Raw genomic sequence first — 15,206 nt, 5'->3', positions numbered from 1 at the left:
GAATCTTTGAAGTTAACCGACGAAACTTTAAAAATGAATAGACTGCATTTTATCAGCTTGACAACATTGTAACAAAAGGCATTGTTGGCAAAGCTGGTATTTGTTAGCCATGGCTGAGATACCGTGAGAGAGTGGTGGTGAGTTACTTCTTGAAAATAACCAAGTGATCTGTTTGGTCACATCAGCGACAAAAAAAACCCTGCAAATTCTGGAATCCAAAGTAGACAAGCAGGAGGCTGGAAGAGCACAGCAAGCCAGGCCGCACCAGGAGATGCACAAATCAACATTTCCGGTGTAACCCTTCTTCAGGACGGGGGATGGGTGTGGGGGGAGCACCTCAGCTAGGTCCGAAGGGGCTGACCGGACCTCCCAGTCACAGCCCATTTCAATTCCCCCAACCATTCCCTTTCCGACATGACCATCCTTGGCCTCCTCCATTGCCAAAACAAATCACAGCTTCTATTGGAGGAATAACACCTTATCTTCCACCTGGGCACCCTACAGCCTGGTGGATTCAACACTGAGTTCTCCAATTTCAAATAGCCTTCCTCCCCATCCACCCGACTCCCTTCCCAGCCCCTCCCTCTCCCTTCCACTGCTGCCTGCCACCAACCAAATTCATTCCTCCTATTGACCAACCTAGTCATACCCTCTACCAGTCTTCACCTATCCCCACTTCACCACCCAGCATTCCCCCTGCCCCCACCCCCACCCTGGCTCCCCCTACGCTCACCCCTAGTCCTGAAGAAGGGTTACACCTGAAACAGTGACTCCTGATGCTGCCTGGCTTGCTGTGTCCTTGCAGCCTCCTGCCTGGTTACATCAGAGAGCAGTTAAGATTCAAGAACTCTATTTGTGGGACAGGGATAATATATTGAGCAAACAGGATAAGGATGTCATTCCCTGATGAGTGTCAATGAATCATTTTAGCTTTTTGGAGAATCGAAAAACTTTGTTATCTCAATATTTCTTTATTTTCAGTTTTTGAGCCCACATGCCCTATTGCTGTGATGGGATTTTAATATACATTCTTTCAGTTATTTCCTCCAATACACTGTTGTATACAATATAAACTGTATTTTGGTCCAGATTTCCAATGGTTGGATACTCATTTCTACAGCAACGACGGGAACTCTGTGGCTCAGGATCCTGTAAATCACTGATGCACCAGATTCCGAGAAATTGACTTGGAAGTTGAAGATTCCGCTGGGTAATTCCATTGCACTGCAACCCTCTAAAAGCGTCCATTAAAATCAGAAAATTTGGAGGGTTTCACTGCAGTTAAGTAGTTATTACAAACTTGGTCCAACTCTTGACTAACTATTGCACTTACTTGTCAATGTACCACAAAAATCCCAATTAAACTTCCACCAGATAACTTAACTTACTTCAGAGCCTGACCTGAAACCTGTCCTTAATGCCTAGAAATCCCCAGAACATGACATCCACTATCACAAAGCCAGCACCCAGCCAGCACCAGAATTGACAGCCCCGTGATCAAACTCTACCCCCTAGGAACCAACAGCTCACCTCAACTCCAGCACTTTTAGCTCCTGTGTCTTAACCATACCCTCCAAACCCTGCCAACAGACTCAATACCCACACCACTCCCCATGGCTGGATACACCAATGCCACCACCCATCACCTCCTCTCCCAATGCCCCAGGACTCTACACCCCTATTTCTACCTGGAATCAGACATTCCTCTTTCCGTCTGGGGGCGAAAAGCTCTTGCCACTGCCTACCAGACCCTACCCACCTCCACACCACCCACAGCCCACCCTTCACCCCTCCCCATCCTGCGACACATCAACTACTCCCCCCACCCAGGACTAGACTCCCACCCCATCCCCAACACAGCACTGTCAACCCATCATTGGACCTGATATTTTTTGCCCACCCAACCTTACCCTAAAAACTCCATTACATACATCGCCTCCTTTCCACTTCACACCCTGGGACCCTTACTTGGTACACTGGCTCCATACACCCCAACCTCCCTGAATGTCAGACACCTGGCATTCTATCTGACTGGCACCATTAACACTTGGCACTCTGCTTACCCAGCATCCCGCCCTCCTGGCAACCTAACCTCTTGCTTACCATTACATATTCATCTATCCAAAGGAGCTGTTGGATTGGCTGTCAGTGATACTAGACTTTAAAATCACAGAGCACATTGGCTGACTGCTGTGAGGAAGTGCCTGTAGTTTTCCTCCCCTTACATATCCTCCCCCATAAGGGACTGCTCAGATTTAAAATATGCTCCTTGATTTTGAATGAACTTTGATTGAAATCTCCCCAACAGAAATGCAGAGCTCTTTCTGAATATAAGAAAAAGAGACAAGAGACAATTTGAGTACAATTACCAGCCCTCAGAAAACCCAGCTCAGTTTTGCATTGATGGGAACAGTGCATAGAATTCTTCTTCTCCATTTTAAAAGGCATATATTGCGAAAATATATTTTACTCCCCCTGTACACAGGGTTACAACACACCTCCATGGACTTGAACCTGGATGGAGGAGAGATGAGAACATTGCTATAGTACCACAGAAGTCTTTAGAAGGCTCATCATGCTCTTTATTTGATTAAACTGGGGTTTAAATTGCCCTTAACTGCATTTCATGCCTTTAGAATCGACTTATGAACAATGATATGGCTCTGAATAGGATTTATAGACTTAATTAACAGCTTTTAATAGGGCTCAGCATGATTTCAGAGTTGGTTGAGAATACATCACAATAGATCACTGCCCAACCTATATAGGCTTCACACAGTAGCAGCTCTGGGGGACATGCGGTCAAATCCCACCAGTAAATACAATTTCAAAACCACAGTTATTCAATCTGCAATGTAAAGTTAGTCTCAGACCATGAAGCTATTTGTCATACAAACCCAGCTGATCTTTAGGGAAGATAACCTGTCATCCTTACCTATCCTGGCCAACTTATGACTTCAGACTTACAACTAAATGTGGTCGACTCTCAACTGCCCTCTGAAATGGCCAAATGAACCATTTAATGAGGGACAGGTATCAAATACTGGCATTGTCAGTAATACCTACTTACTGTGAAAAAAGTAAAATGGAAAATGACCTCTCAGAGGAAGCGTGAGATGGCTGTCAAGTGCCTTTAATTCATACCTCAAGATGTGATACCATATCCGGGAGAGTAGGAGAAGGATTTGATTAAAAAAGAATGTCAAGCTCAGTTTGAAACTTTATTCCATCCTGTTACTTATTCTCATATGGGTACCTGTCAACAATTGAATATAGAACATAGAACATAGCCCATAGAATGTTACAGTGCAGTACAGGCCCTTTGGCCCTCGATGTTGCACAGATCTGTAAAAATAATCTGATGTCCTCCTAACCTACACCGCTCCATTATCCATTCGTATGTCCAATGGCCATTTAAATGCCCTTAATATCAGCGAGTCTACTACTGTTTCAGACAGGCCGTTCCATGCACCTACTACTCTATGAGTGAAGAAATTACCCCTGATATCTGTCCTAAATCTATCACCCCTCAGTTTAAAGCTATGTCCCCTCATGTTAGCCTTCACCATCTGAGGAAAAAGGCTTTCATTGTCCACCCTATCTAACCCTCTGATTATCTTTCACGTCTCAATGAAGTCACCTTTCATATTTCTTCTCTCCAATGAAAACAGCCTCAGTTCTCTCAGCCTTTCCTCATTAGACCTTCCTTCTATACCAGGCAACATCCTAGTAAATCTCCTCTGAATCCTTTCCAAAGCTTCCCCCATCCTTTCAATAATGCGGTGAACAGAACTGTACGCAATACTCCAGGTGTAGCCTTACCAGTGTCTTGTACAGCTGAAGCATGTACAGAGCTGTTGCTCTGAAACTCAATCCCCCTACCAATTAACGCCAACACACCATATGCCTTCTTAACAACCCTATCAACGTGGGTGGCACCTTTCAGAGATTTATGCAGCTGGACACTGAGATCTCTCTGTTCATCTACACTGCCAAGAATTTTACCATTAGCCCAGTACACTGCTTTCCTGTTACTTCTTCTGAAGTGAACTACCTTTTCATATTAACCTCTATTTGCCACTTCTCAGCCTAGCTCTGCATTTTATCTATGTCCCTCTGTAACCCACAACATCCTTCAGCACTATCCACGACTCTGCCTACCTTAGTGTCATCCTTAAATTTACTAATCCATCCTTCTACGTCCATATCCAGATCATTTATAAAAATGACAAACAGCAGTGGCCCCAAATCAGATCCTTGTGGGATACCACTGGTAACTGAGCTCCAGGATGAACATTTCCAATCAACCACCATCCTCTGTCTTCTTTCAGCTAGCCAATCTTTGATCCAAATTGCTAAATCACCTTCAATCTTGAAACTCTGTGTTTTATGCAATAGCTTACTGTGTGGAAGCTTATCAAATGCCTTACTGAAATCCATATACACCACATCAACCACTTTACCTTCATCCATCTGTTTTGTCACCTTTTCAAAGAACTCAGTAAGATTAGTGAGGCACGACCTACCCTTCACAAAACCATGTTGACTATCCCTAATCAAATTATTTCTTTCCAGATGATTAGAAATTCTATTTTTTTAAACCTTTTCCAACCCTTATCCACAACGGAAGTGAGGCTCACTGGCCTATAATTACCAGGGTTGTCCCGACTCCCTTTCTTAAACAAGGGAACAACATTTGCTATCCTGCAGTCTTCTGGCACTACTCCTGTCAATAATGGTGACATAAAGATCAAAGCCAATGGCTCTGCAATCTCCTCTCTAGCTTCTCAGAGAATCCTAGGATAAATCCCATTTGGCCCAGGGGTCTTATTTATTTTCAGATCTTCCAAAATTGCTAAAACCTCCTCTTTGTCAGCCTCAATCCTATCTAATCTAGTAGCCCGTATCTCCATCTTCTCACTAACATTGCCTTTTTGCAATGTGAATACTGATGAAAATGATTCATTAAGTGCTTCCCCTACGTACTCAGATTCCACACACAACTTTCCACTACTATCTTTGATTGGCTTTAATCTTAATTTGGTCATTCTTTTATTCCTGATATACATATAGAAGGCCTTATGGCTTTCCTTGATCCTATCTGCCAACAACTTCTATGTCTCTCCTGGCTCTTCTTTGCCCTCTCTTTAGATCTTTTCTGACTAACCTATAACTGTCAAGCACCCTAACTGAGCCTTCATGCCTCATCCTCACATAAGCCTTCATCTTCCTCTTGACAAGAGCTTCAACTTCTTTGGTAAACCATGGCTCCCTCTCTCGACAACTATTCCCTGCTTGATTCGTATATACTTATCAAGGACCTGCAGTGGCTGTTCCTTGAATAAGCTCTACATTTCAAGTGTGTCCATCCTCTGCAGTTTCCTTCCCCAACTTATACATCCTAAATCTTGCCTAATTGCATCATAATTGCCTTCCCCTCAGTTTTACCTCTTTCACTGCGGTATATACCTATCCCTGCCCATTGCTATTGTAAACATAACCAAAATACAGTCACTATCACCAAAGTGCTCACCTAGCTCCAAATCTAACACCTGGCTGGATTCATTCCCCAGTACCAAATCCAATATGGCATCTCTCCTTGTTGGCCTGTCTACATACTGTGTCAGAAATCCCTCCTGCACACATTGAACAAAAACTAACCCATCTAAACTACTTGAACTATAGTATTCCCAGTCAATATTAGGGAAGTTAAAGTCCCCCATAACAACTACCCTGTTCCTCTTGTTTCTTTCGAAAATCATGTTTGCTGTCCTTTCCTCTCCATCCCTGGAAAAATTTAGACACTTATCGAAAACTCCCAACAGGGTGCCCTCTCCTTTCCTGTTTCTAACCTCAGCCCAAACTACCACAGTGGATGAGTTCTCCAACGTTGTCAGTTGCTGTAAAACTTGATTAACAATACTACCCCCTCCCCTCCCTTTTACCATCATCTCTGTTCTTGTTTAAGCATATAAATCCTGGAATCTGCAACAACTATTTCTGTCCCTCCTCTAGCCATGTCTCTGAAATAGCCACAGCATCGAACCAGGTACCAACCCACATTGCAAGTTCACCGACTTTATTCCAATGCTCCTGGCATTGAAGTACACACATTTCAAACCAACATCCTGATTGCTGGTGCTCTCTTGCTACTTTGTAAACCTATCCCTGCCCTCACTACCCTCAATCTCCCTGTACACTGGAACTACAATTCAGGTTCCCATCCCCCTGCTGTATTAGTTGAAACCCCCAAGGAGCATTAGCAACTATCCCCCCCAGGATATTGGTACCCAACCGGTTCAGGTGAAGACCATCCTATTTGTAGAGGTCCCACCTTCTCCTGAAAGAACACCAATTATCCAAGAATCCAAAACCCTCCATCCTGCACCATCCTGCGGCCAGGTGTTCAGCTCTGCTCTCTCCCTGTTCCTTGCTTCACTAGCATGTGGCACAGGCAGCAACCCAGAGATAACAATTCTGTTTGTTCTAGCTTTAAGCCTCCATCCTAGTTCCCTGAATTTTTGCCTTCGATCCTCCTCACCTTTCTTCCTACTTACATAAGCTTTCTGATACTGTGAATAATGATACTTTCTGAAGCATTCCTATTCATTTTGCCTTACTCCTGTATGAAGACAGTTTTAACAAGGCTAAAGACTGTATTTTTCTACATTCAACATCCCACATAAATGCCTCCTTACTTACAGTTCAGCTCAATTCTTATGAAGTCCTTAATTCCAAGATTCTCCAGGAAAACGCCTGAGGAAGCTGTCGTTTTGAAGAAAAATGAAATATCCGCACTGAGCTCACCGTGGAATGTGGGGAAGTGGAGATAGAAAGATTCAGTGTTGAATGATGCCGCATTCCAGTAATGTCCTGGACAAGCAAAAAAGAAGTTTAAAATTTGGGGATTTTAAATAAATATTTAATTATGACTTGGAAGCTGTTTTAATTGTTTGTTTGCTTCTGTTCTCTTCTCTCCTAAACTGAACCTTTCACATCTTTAGGATGTCTTAAAGCATGTTGCAGCCCATGAAGTTCTTGGTTCTTTTGAAGTGTGATTACTGTTGTAATGTAAGAAATTATTGTAAAGGATTTAAAGGGGACAGTGTGGGAAGTGAAGTCCGGGTGGTAGAGCAGCTAAATCTTACTGAATGACAAAGCAGGTGTGAAAAATTCAAGGTGAGAGACAAAAAAATTGCAGATGCTGGAATCCAAAGTAGACAAGCAGGAGGTTGGGAGAACACAGCAAGGCAGGCAGCATCAGGAGGTGGAGAAGTCAATGTTTCGGGTGTAACCCCGAAACGTCAACTTTTCCACCTCCGGATACTGACTGGCTTGATGTGAAAAATCCAAGGCCTTTTCCTGCCCTGTTCTTACATTTTTATGGAACACAGTATCCAAATTACACAGCATTTTCTTGTGGCCCTTGATTACAGGGAAAGCTTCAAAACAAACATTGTCTTTCACTGACAAAGATAGGAATTGCTGAAAAAGCTCACAGGTCTGGCAGCATCTTTAGAGAGGAATCAGAGTTAACATTTCTGGTCAAGTGACCCTTCCTCAGAACCCCTTCCTAGTTTGCGGAAGGGTCATTCGACCTGAAAGGTTAACTCAGAACTCAGCCCCAAATGCTGCCAGACCTGCTGCGCTTTTCCAGCAATCTCTGTTTTTGTCTCTGATTTACAGCATCCACAGTTCTTTCGATTTTTATTGTCTTGTACTGCATCACTAACGTGATCTGAAATTTTAAAGACAGACCAAGCTACAAGGTTGGATAACAAGTCTTCTTATCACCTTTTCTCGACATTTCGGTGAGCAATTTCCCCTGCACTGCACCTTTGACCTCCTGCTGAGAAAATTATACTACTGACTCGCCTTATCATTTCAGTCATCTGGTATGGACCAAACACTGACAGAGTTCTGTTTTCAGCTGCTAGTAATGTTTTACCACTTCGAATGGCTTTCCTATTTCACAGTGAAGTCATTTGTATTCACGTAACTACTTTGCACCCACAACACCTAAGCCCTCACCTTACTGCGTTGTTCTTGCTCAGCAGGAAAGTGCTGCACACATCTGAATGACCATTCACTTACTCTCTCTGAGGCTGCAGGAAGATCTGTGCGATATTCATGGGAAGAGGGCTAAAATCAGAGGGGAAATGACTAATCTCCATCCTCACTAGCTTAGAGGAGGAGACCATTGGCTTCATGAGGATAGAGTGATCAAGAATCTTTACTGTTGGCAAGGCAACAATTTGCCCGCCTATTGCTTGCACCATTTCTCCTCCTTCAAGCGCTCAACCTGGCACTGAAGCGTGTGTTGACAACCAGCTGCTGCTGTCTCGCATTTCTGTGCCAATTGACCTTTTATCTTGCTAAGTCTTTCTTCACTGGCTGTAGCAATCAGATATTCCAACCAAAACACTCCTTGTGTGCATTCAGCGCCAGTCTCAGAGAAATCCAGCACTGATGTATCCAGATGTGAGGTACATAACAGTGAAAGACAAATGAAACAAGGTGACACACAATAAATCATAGGATTCTCGAAAGCATAAAGAGTGACAGATGAATCTTGTCAACACATCCCTGAAGGAAGTTGGATAGAGAAGATGGTCAAGAAGGCATATGTGATGCTTTCATTCACTGGCCAAAGCCTTGAGGATAAGAGGAGGAGTTTATGCCATTACTGTAGAGAATTCTAATTCGGCCACAGCCAGCATAATGCTTACTCTTCTGGTCTCAACATCACAGAAAGGTTGTGATGGTACAAGAGGATATGGTTTACAAGGATGCTGCCAAAGATGAAGGATTTTAGTTAATGCGTAAAGGCTGGGGTTGTTTTCCTTTAAACTGAAAAGATGAGATTTAATCGACACACATGGAATTCTGACGAACCTAATTCAAGTCAATCAGAAAGACATATTTCCTTTGACTGAAATGTCAATAACCATCATCACCATCAGCATTGAATCATACAATCCCTACAATGTGAAAGCAGACCATTTGGCCCATCGAGTCCACACTGCCCCTTCGAAGAGCAAACAACCAGCCCCACATCCTCACCCTATAATCCAGCATTTCCCATGGCTAATCCACCCAGCCTGCACATTCCTGGACACCATGGGCAACTTTGCATAGCCAGTCCACCTAGCATGTATGTCTCTGGACTCCAATGATCCCTTGCAGTGCTAATGAAGAAGCACAGATATAAAGAAATTCACCAAAAAATTAAAAGAAGGTTCAGTAGCAACTTTTAACTCTCACAATGATGGTGTCTAGAACTCACTGATAAATCGGGTAATGGAGGCAGAAACTCTCAACACTTGAAGCTCCATAACTTTCAAGACTCCACGCAAAAGTAGAAGATGGGATTAGCCTAAGCAGCAGCTCAGACAGGAAGGTTAATGTGCTGTAAGTTTTGTAAAATTCTGTGTTTATAATCAATTATGACATATGAACAGTTTGGATTGTTATCCTGTTATAGATACAAAGTGTTGATTACTTTCTTCATGCTTAATTATATGTAGCAAAATATATTCAGGGTTTGAAAAATAGATACTGATAAGAAGCAATAGGACAAGTTCAGTTTTAGAGACATTATCAAACAGGAAATTAACATGAGGTATTGTTGACTACTATCAACAGTTTATGAACTGTCATGAATCTGTAACAAAAACAGAAATTGCTGGAAAAACTCAGCAGATCTGGCTGCATCTGTGGAGAGAAATCAGAGTTAGGTCCAGTGACTCTTCCTCAGTACTGATGGTAACTAGGCAAAAAAGTAGTCTTTGTACAGAGGATCAGGTGGGGACAGGGAGAGGAGTAAAACACTGGTGGAGATAGATCCCAAAGAGAGGGAAAGGTAGTTGTCAGACAAAGGATGGATAAAGGTCAGCCTGGGAGAATGAATAGATACTAATGAGAATGAATAATGGGGTGGGTATAACTGCAGTCAAGAGTGTGTTGCTAGAAAAGCAAAGCAGTTCAGGCAGCATCTGAGGAGCAGGAAAATTGATATTTCAGGCAAAAGCCCTTCATCAGGAATGAGGCTGGGAGTCTCGGGGTGGAGAGATAAATGAGAGTGGGGGTGGGGCTGGGGGAAAGGTAGCTGAGAGAGCAATAGGTGGATGGAGGTAGGGGTAAAGGTGATAAATCCAAGTTGAGGGTGGAGTGGATAGGTGGGAAGGAAGATGGGCAGGTGGGACAAGTCATTAGGATGGTGCTGAGCTGGAGGTTTGGAACTGGGGTAAGGGGTGGGGGAGGATAGTGAGGAAACTGATGAAGTCCACATTGATGCCATGAGATTGGAGTGTCCCGAGGGGGAAAATGAGGTTTTTTTTTAGATTACATTACATTACATTACAGTGTGGAAACAGGCCCTTCGGCCCAACAAGTCCACACCGACCCGCCGAAGCGCAACCCACCCATACCCTTACATTTATCCCTTAACTAACACTACAGGCAATTTAACATGGCCAATTCACCTGACCTGCACATCTTTGGACTGTGGGAGGAAACCGGAGCACCCGGAGGAAACCCACGCAGACATGGGGAGAATGTGCAAACTCCACAGTCAGTCGCCTGAGGCGGCAATTGAACCAGGGTCTCTGGCGCTGTGAGGCAGTAGTGCTAACCACTGTGCCACCGTGCCACCCACCGTGTTCTTCCTCCAGGTGTCAGGTGGTAAGGGAATGGTGATGGAGGAAGCCCAGGACCTGCATGTCCTTGGTAGAGTGGGAAGGGGACTTCACGGGACACCCGCATCAATCATTCCCACCGCCCCATGACAAAACACTTCAACTCCCACTCCCACTCTGCCAAGGACACGCAGGTCCTGGGCCTCCTCCATTGCCACCCTCTAACCACCTGATGCCTGGAGGCAGAACACCTCATCTTTTGCCTAGAGACCCTCTAAACCCATGGCATCAGTATGGACTTCATTAGTTTCCTCATTTCTGTTCCAACCTTCCCGCTCAGCACCTTCCTCATGACCCATCCCATCAGTCCAGCTTCCTTCCCACCTATCCACTCCACCCTTCCCTCTGACCAATCACCTTTACACCCACCTCGATCCCCCTATCACACTCTCAGCTACCTCCCCCCCAGCCCCACCCCCCTCCCATTTATATCTCAACCCCCGACGCTCCCAGCATCATTCCTGATGAAGAGCTTTTGCCCGAAACTTCAATTTTCCTGCTCCTCGGATGCTACGTGATCTGCTGTTCTTTTCCAACACCACATCCTTGACTCGAGGCTCCAGCATCTGCAGTAGTCACTTTCGCCCTGCGTATAATAGCAGACCATGTCATAACAAGACCTGGTTTGCGGGGTTGGAAGTAAGCGTGGGGAAGACCTAAAATTGTTTATCTTGATTTTGAGTCCAGTCGGCTATAGAGTTCTCAAGCAGAAAATGAGGTGCTGTTCTTTAAGCTTGCACTGAGCATTGCTGGAGCACTGCAGCAAGCCTGAGACAGAGATGCTGGCCAGGGAATAGGGTGGTGTATTGAAGTGGCAGTTGACTGGAATCTCAGGATCATTTTTGTGGACAGAATCTAGAAGGTGTTCTGTGAAGTGGTCACCCAGTCTGCGCTTTGTTTCCCCAATGTAGAGGAGACAACATGGTGAGCAGTGAATCCAGTAGACTAAGTTGAGTGAAGTGCTGATTCACCTGAAAAGTGTGTTTGGGGCGTTGAATGGTGAGGACAGAGTAAGTAAACAGGCAGATGTTATACATTCTGCAACTGCATGGGAAATGCGATGGGAGTATGAGGATGTGTTGGGAGTAAAGGAGGAGTGGACCATGGTGTCCCAGAGGGAACAGTCCTTGTGAACAACTGACAATGAAGGGGAGGGGAATATATGTCTGGTGGAGGCATCCGTGGAAGGCAACGGAAATGGCAGCTTATGATCCTCTGGATGTGGATGCTGGTGGGATGGTAGGTGAGGACAAGGGGTACCCTATCACCATTGTAAGTGGGAGGAGAGGGGTGAGGGCTGAAGTGCAGGAGATGGGTCAGACACTGCTGAGGGCCCTGTCAATTATTGTGCTGGGAAATCCTCGGTTGAGGAAGAACATAGACATTTTGGAGGCTCCCTTTGTTGAAGTTGGCATCATCAGAACAGAATCTGTTCCGGAAATAAAAATTGAGACTTACTGTCACCATAGCAACGAAGTGGTCCAACCCTATAGGCAGCTTCTGAGTGTGTTCTGTCTGTGTCCCCAATAACAATCTGCGTTACAGGTAAATCATCTTTGTACGAAAGATGTCCTGTGTCATTAGCCCTGCCAATAAGTAGAATGGGACAAATATATCTCAATTAAAGATACACCAATATCAATAACACAAGGGGATCAGATTTAGCAGTGACTATCTGGCTGCAAAAATAGTAAAACAGAAGAGTCACTTATTACAGAAATGATCTGACATTCATTGTCATTGTCCTGAATGTAAGTTAATATCTTCCAACCTTTTTGAACAAGAGACAAAACATCAAAAACATGACAGTAAGTTCAAAATATACCTACCTTCCCTTGTGTTTGTTATGGCCTGTGTGTTGATAAAACAACATAAATGCAGACAGTGTAAATAGAATAATGAGTTTCGAGATCTGTATTTTTATGGATTGGTCCATGCAGTAGTAGACTTTAAAATGCATTTAAAAACAAGTTAGAAGTAAGACTTTTTAGTAACTTTCACAATTAAAAACATGTATACTTTTGAACCTTAGTTGAATGAGGTACTGAGTAATCTTTGCGTAAAGAAATACAAAAGTACATCTCAGATAAAAAGAAAGATGAGTTCTTCTGAATGGTTTGGAGTTGCATCAATAAAGGTTGAGATATAACTGATTTTATAAATTAATTTATGAATATGTTTATTCCCATGCTATAGACATTTACCTTATGATATATCTATTTATTAATGCCCCAGATTTGAGCTATAGTGAGAGGCTGAATAGACTGGGGCTATTTTCCCTGGAACGCCAGAGGCTGAGGGGTTACCTTTTAGAGGTTTATAAAATCATGAAGGACATGGGTAGTGTGAATAAACAAGGTATTTTTCCCAGGGGTGGGAGAATCCAAAACTAGAGAGAATAGATTTAAGGTTTGAAAGGAAATATTAAAAAGGGATCTAAGGGGCAATATTTTCATGCAGAGGGTGATGCATATATGGAATAACTGACAGAGGAAGTGGTGGAGGCTGGTACAATTCCCACATTTAAAGGCATCTGGACAGGTCTATGTGTTTTCAAGATTTTCAGAAAGAATTGTAGCATAAGAGGGCAAGTTTTTCTTGTCAGTTCAATGATTGCAAATTGATCACAAACCTGGGTGTTTTCCAGCACAATTTATGAGAAGGTTAAAATTCCTGTTAGAAACTTCTAGATTTTCGGGTTTAATGATAGCCCTGCAGGCTCCAGGAGTTTCTCTCAATTTCAATACTGCACTGAAGACAAACTATGACAGTTTGTTGTGGTCACGATTGTTAAACTCTGAACTGCTAACCTGAATCAACAAAGATGTCTCATTTAGTGGAATTACCTGAACTTTCTGGTTCAGGTACTTATTAATTTGTTATTGCCCGAGATGGAAGTTATTTGAGTTGCTGTGAACTTCCAGCATATAGACCAGGCCTTACCATTGCTTCACATATAAAAAAATACTTCAGATACTGGAAAACTGGAACAAAAAGGAGAAACTCAGCTGTTGTAGCGGAATCTGAGCAGAAAAAAAAATTTGATTTGCCTCTTCTTAAGAACTGAACCAGTTCAGAAGAAGAGCACATCAGACCGAAAACTCTAACTCTGCTTCTCTCTGAATATAGGTTTGCTCGCTGATCTGGAAGGTTCATTTCCAGACGTTTCATCACCCTACTAGGTAACATCTTCAGTGGGCCTCCAGGCGAAGCACTGCTGCTGATTACTGCTTTCTATTTATATGTTTGGGTTTCTTTGGGTTGGTGATATCATTTCCTGTTCTTTTTCTCAGAGGGTGGTACATGGAGTCTAACTCGATGTGTTTGTTGATGGAGTTCTGGTTGGAATGCCATGCTTCTAAGAATTCTCATGCGTGTCTCTGTTTGGCTTGTCCTTCCTAGGGTGACGAAACGTCTGGAAATGAACCTTCCACCCAACGAGCAAACTTACATCCAGAACCTCAATCTGAGCTACAAATCTTTTCAAAACTTGCTCTGCTTCTCTCTCCAAAGATTTAGTAGTTGATGGTATAGATTCATCTTGGAGCGCAGTTACTAGCGGTGTTCCACAAGGATCTGTTTTGGGACCATTGCTGTTTGTCATTTTTATAAATGACCTGGAGGAGGGGCTTGAAGGCTGGGTGAGCAAGTTTGCGGATGACACGAAAGTCGGTGGAGTTGTGGACAGCGAAGAAGGATGTGGCAGGTTACAGCGCGATATAGATAAGTTGTAGAGCTGGGCAGTAAGGTGGCAAATGGAATTCAATGTAGCTAAGTGTGAAGTCATTCACTTTGGTAGGAGTAACACGAAGATGGATTACTGGGCTAATAGTAGACTACTTGATAGTGTGGATGAGCAGAGGGATCTTGGTGTCCATGTATACAGATCTTTGAAAGTTGCCACCCAGGTAAATAGTGCTGTGAAGAAGGCTTATGGTGTACTGGGCTTTATTGGTAGAGGAATTAAGTTCCGGAGTCCTGAGGTCATGTTGCCGTTGTATAAGACTCTGGTGCGGCCTCATCTGGAGTATTGTGTGCAGTTTTGGTCGCCATACTATAGAAAGGATGTGGAGGCATTGGAACGAGTGCAGAGGAGGCTTACCAGGATGTTGCCTGGCATGGTAGGAAGATCGTATGAGGAAAGGCTGAGGCACTTGGGGCTTTTCTCATTGGAAAAAAGAAGGTTTAGGGGAGATTTGATAGAGGTGTACAAGATAATTAGGGGTTTAGATAGGGTTGACAGTGAGAACCTTTTTCTGCGTATGGAGTCAGCTGTTACTAGGGGACACAGCTTTAAATTAAGTGGTGGTAGATATAGGACAGATGTTAGGGATAGATTTTTTACTCAGCAGGTTGTGAGTTCATGGAATGCCCTGCCAGTAGCAGTGGTGGACTCTCCCTCTTTATGGTCATTTAAGCGGGCATTGGACAAGCATATGGAGGTTATTGGGCTAGTGTAGGTTAGGTAGGCTTCGGTCGGCGCAACATCGAGGGCCGAAGGGCCTGTAC

At 43.7% G+C, this 15,206-nt stretch overlaps 1 protein-coding gene across 2 annotated transcripts in view; it reads right to left on the bottom strand.

The window, feature by feature from the left end:
* LOC140482415 (contactin-associated protein-like 5) overlaps positions 1-15,206 on the bottom strand; it is an 878,213-nt gene that overhangs the window by 309,367 nt on the left and 553,640 nt on the right. Inside the window, exons 15-16 of one of the 2 annotated variants that reach the window (XM_072579896.1) lie at positions 12,156-12,283; positions 6,703-6,873 (exon numbers count right to left, since the gene is read on the bottom strand). In XM_072579896.1, the coding sequence (XP_072435997.1) occupies positions 6,703-6,873; positions 12,156-12,283 (299 nt within the window). The remainder of the gene's footprint in view (positions 1-6,702; positions 6,874-12,155; positions 12,284-15,206) is intronic. The other variant, XM_072579897.1, reaches the window with a different exon arrangement.

Source organism: Chiloscyllium punctatum, chromosome 10 (genome assembly GCF_047496795.1).
Source record: "Chiloscyllium punctatum isolate Juve2018m chromosome 10, sChiPun1.3, whole genome shotgun sequence".
Taxonomy (NCBI): Eukaryota; Metazoa; Chordata; class Chondrichthyes; order Orectolobiformes; family Hemiscylliidae; genus Chiloscyllium; species Chiloscyllium punctatum.
Note: the sequence above shows the minus strand (reverse complement) of the source record. Positions and strands in the feature narration are given on the sequence as shown.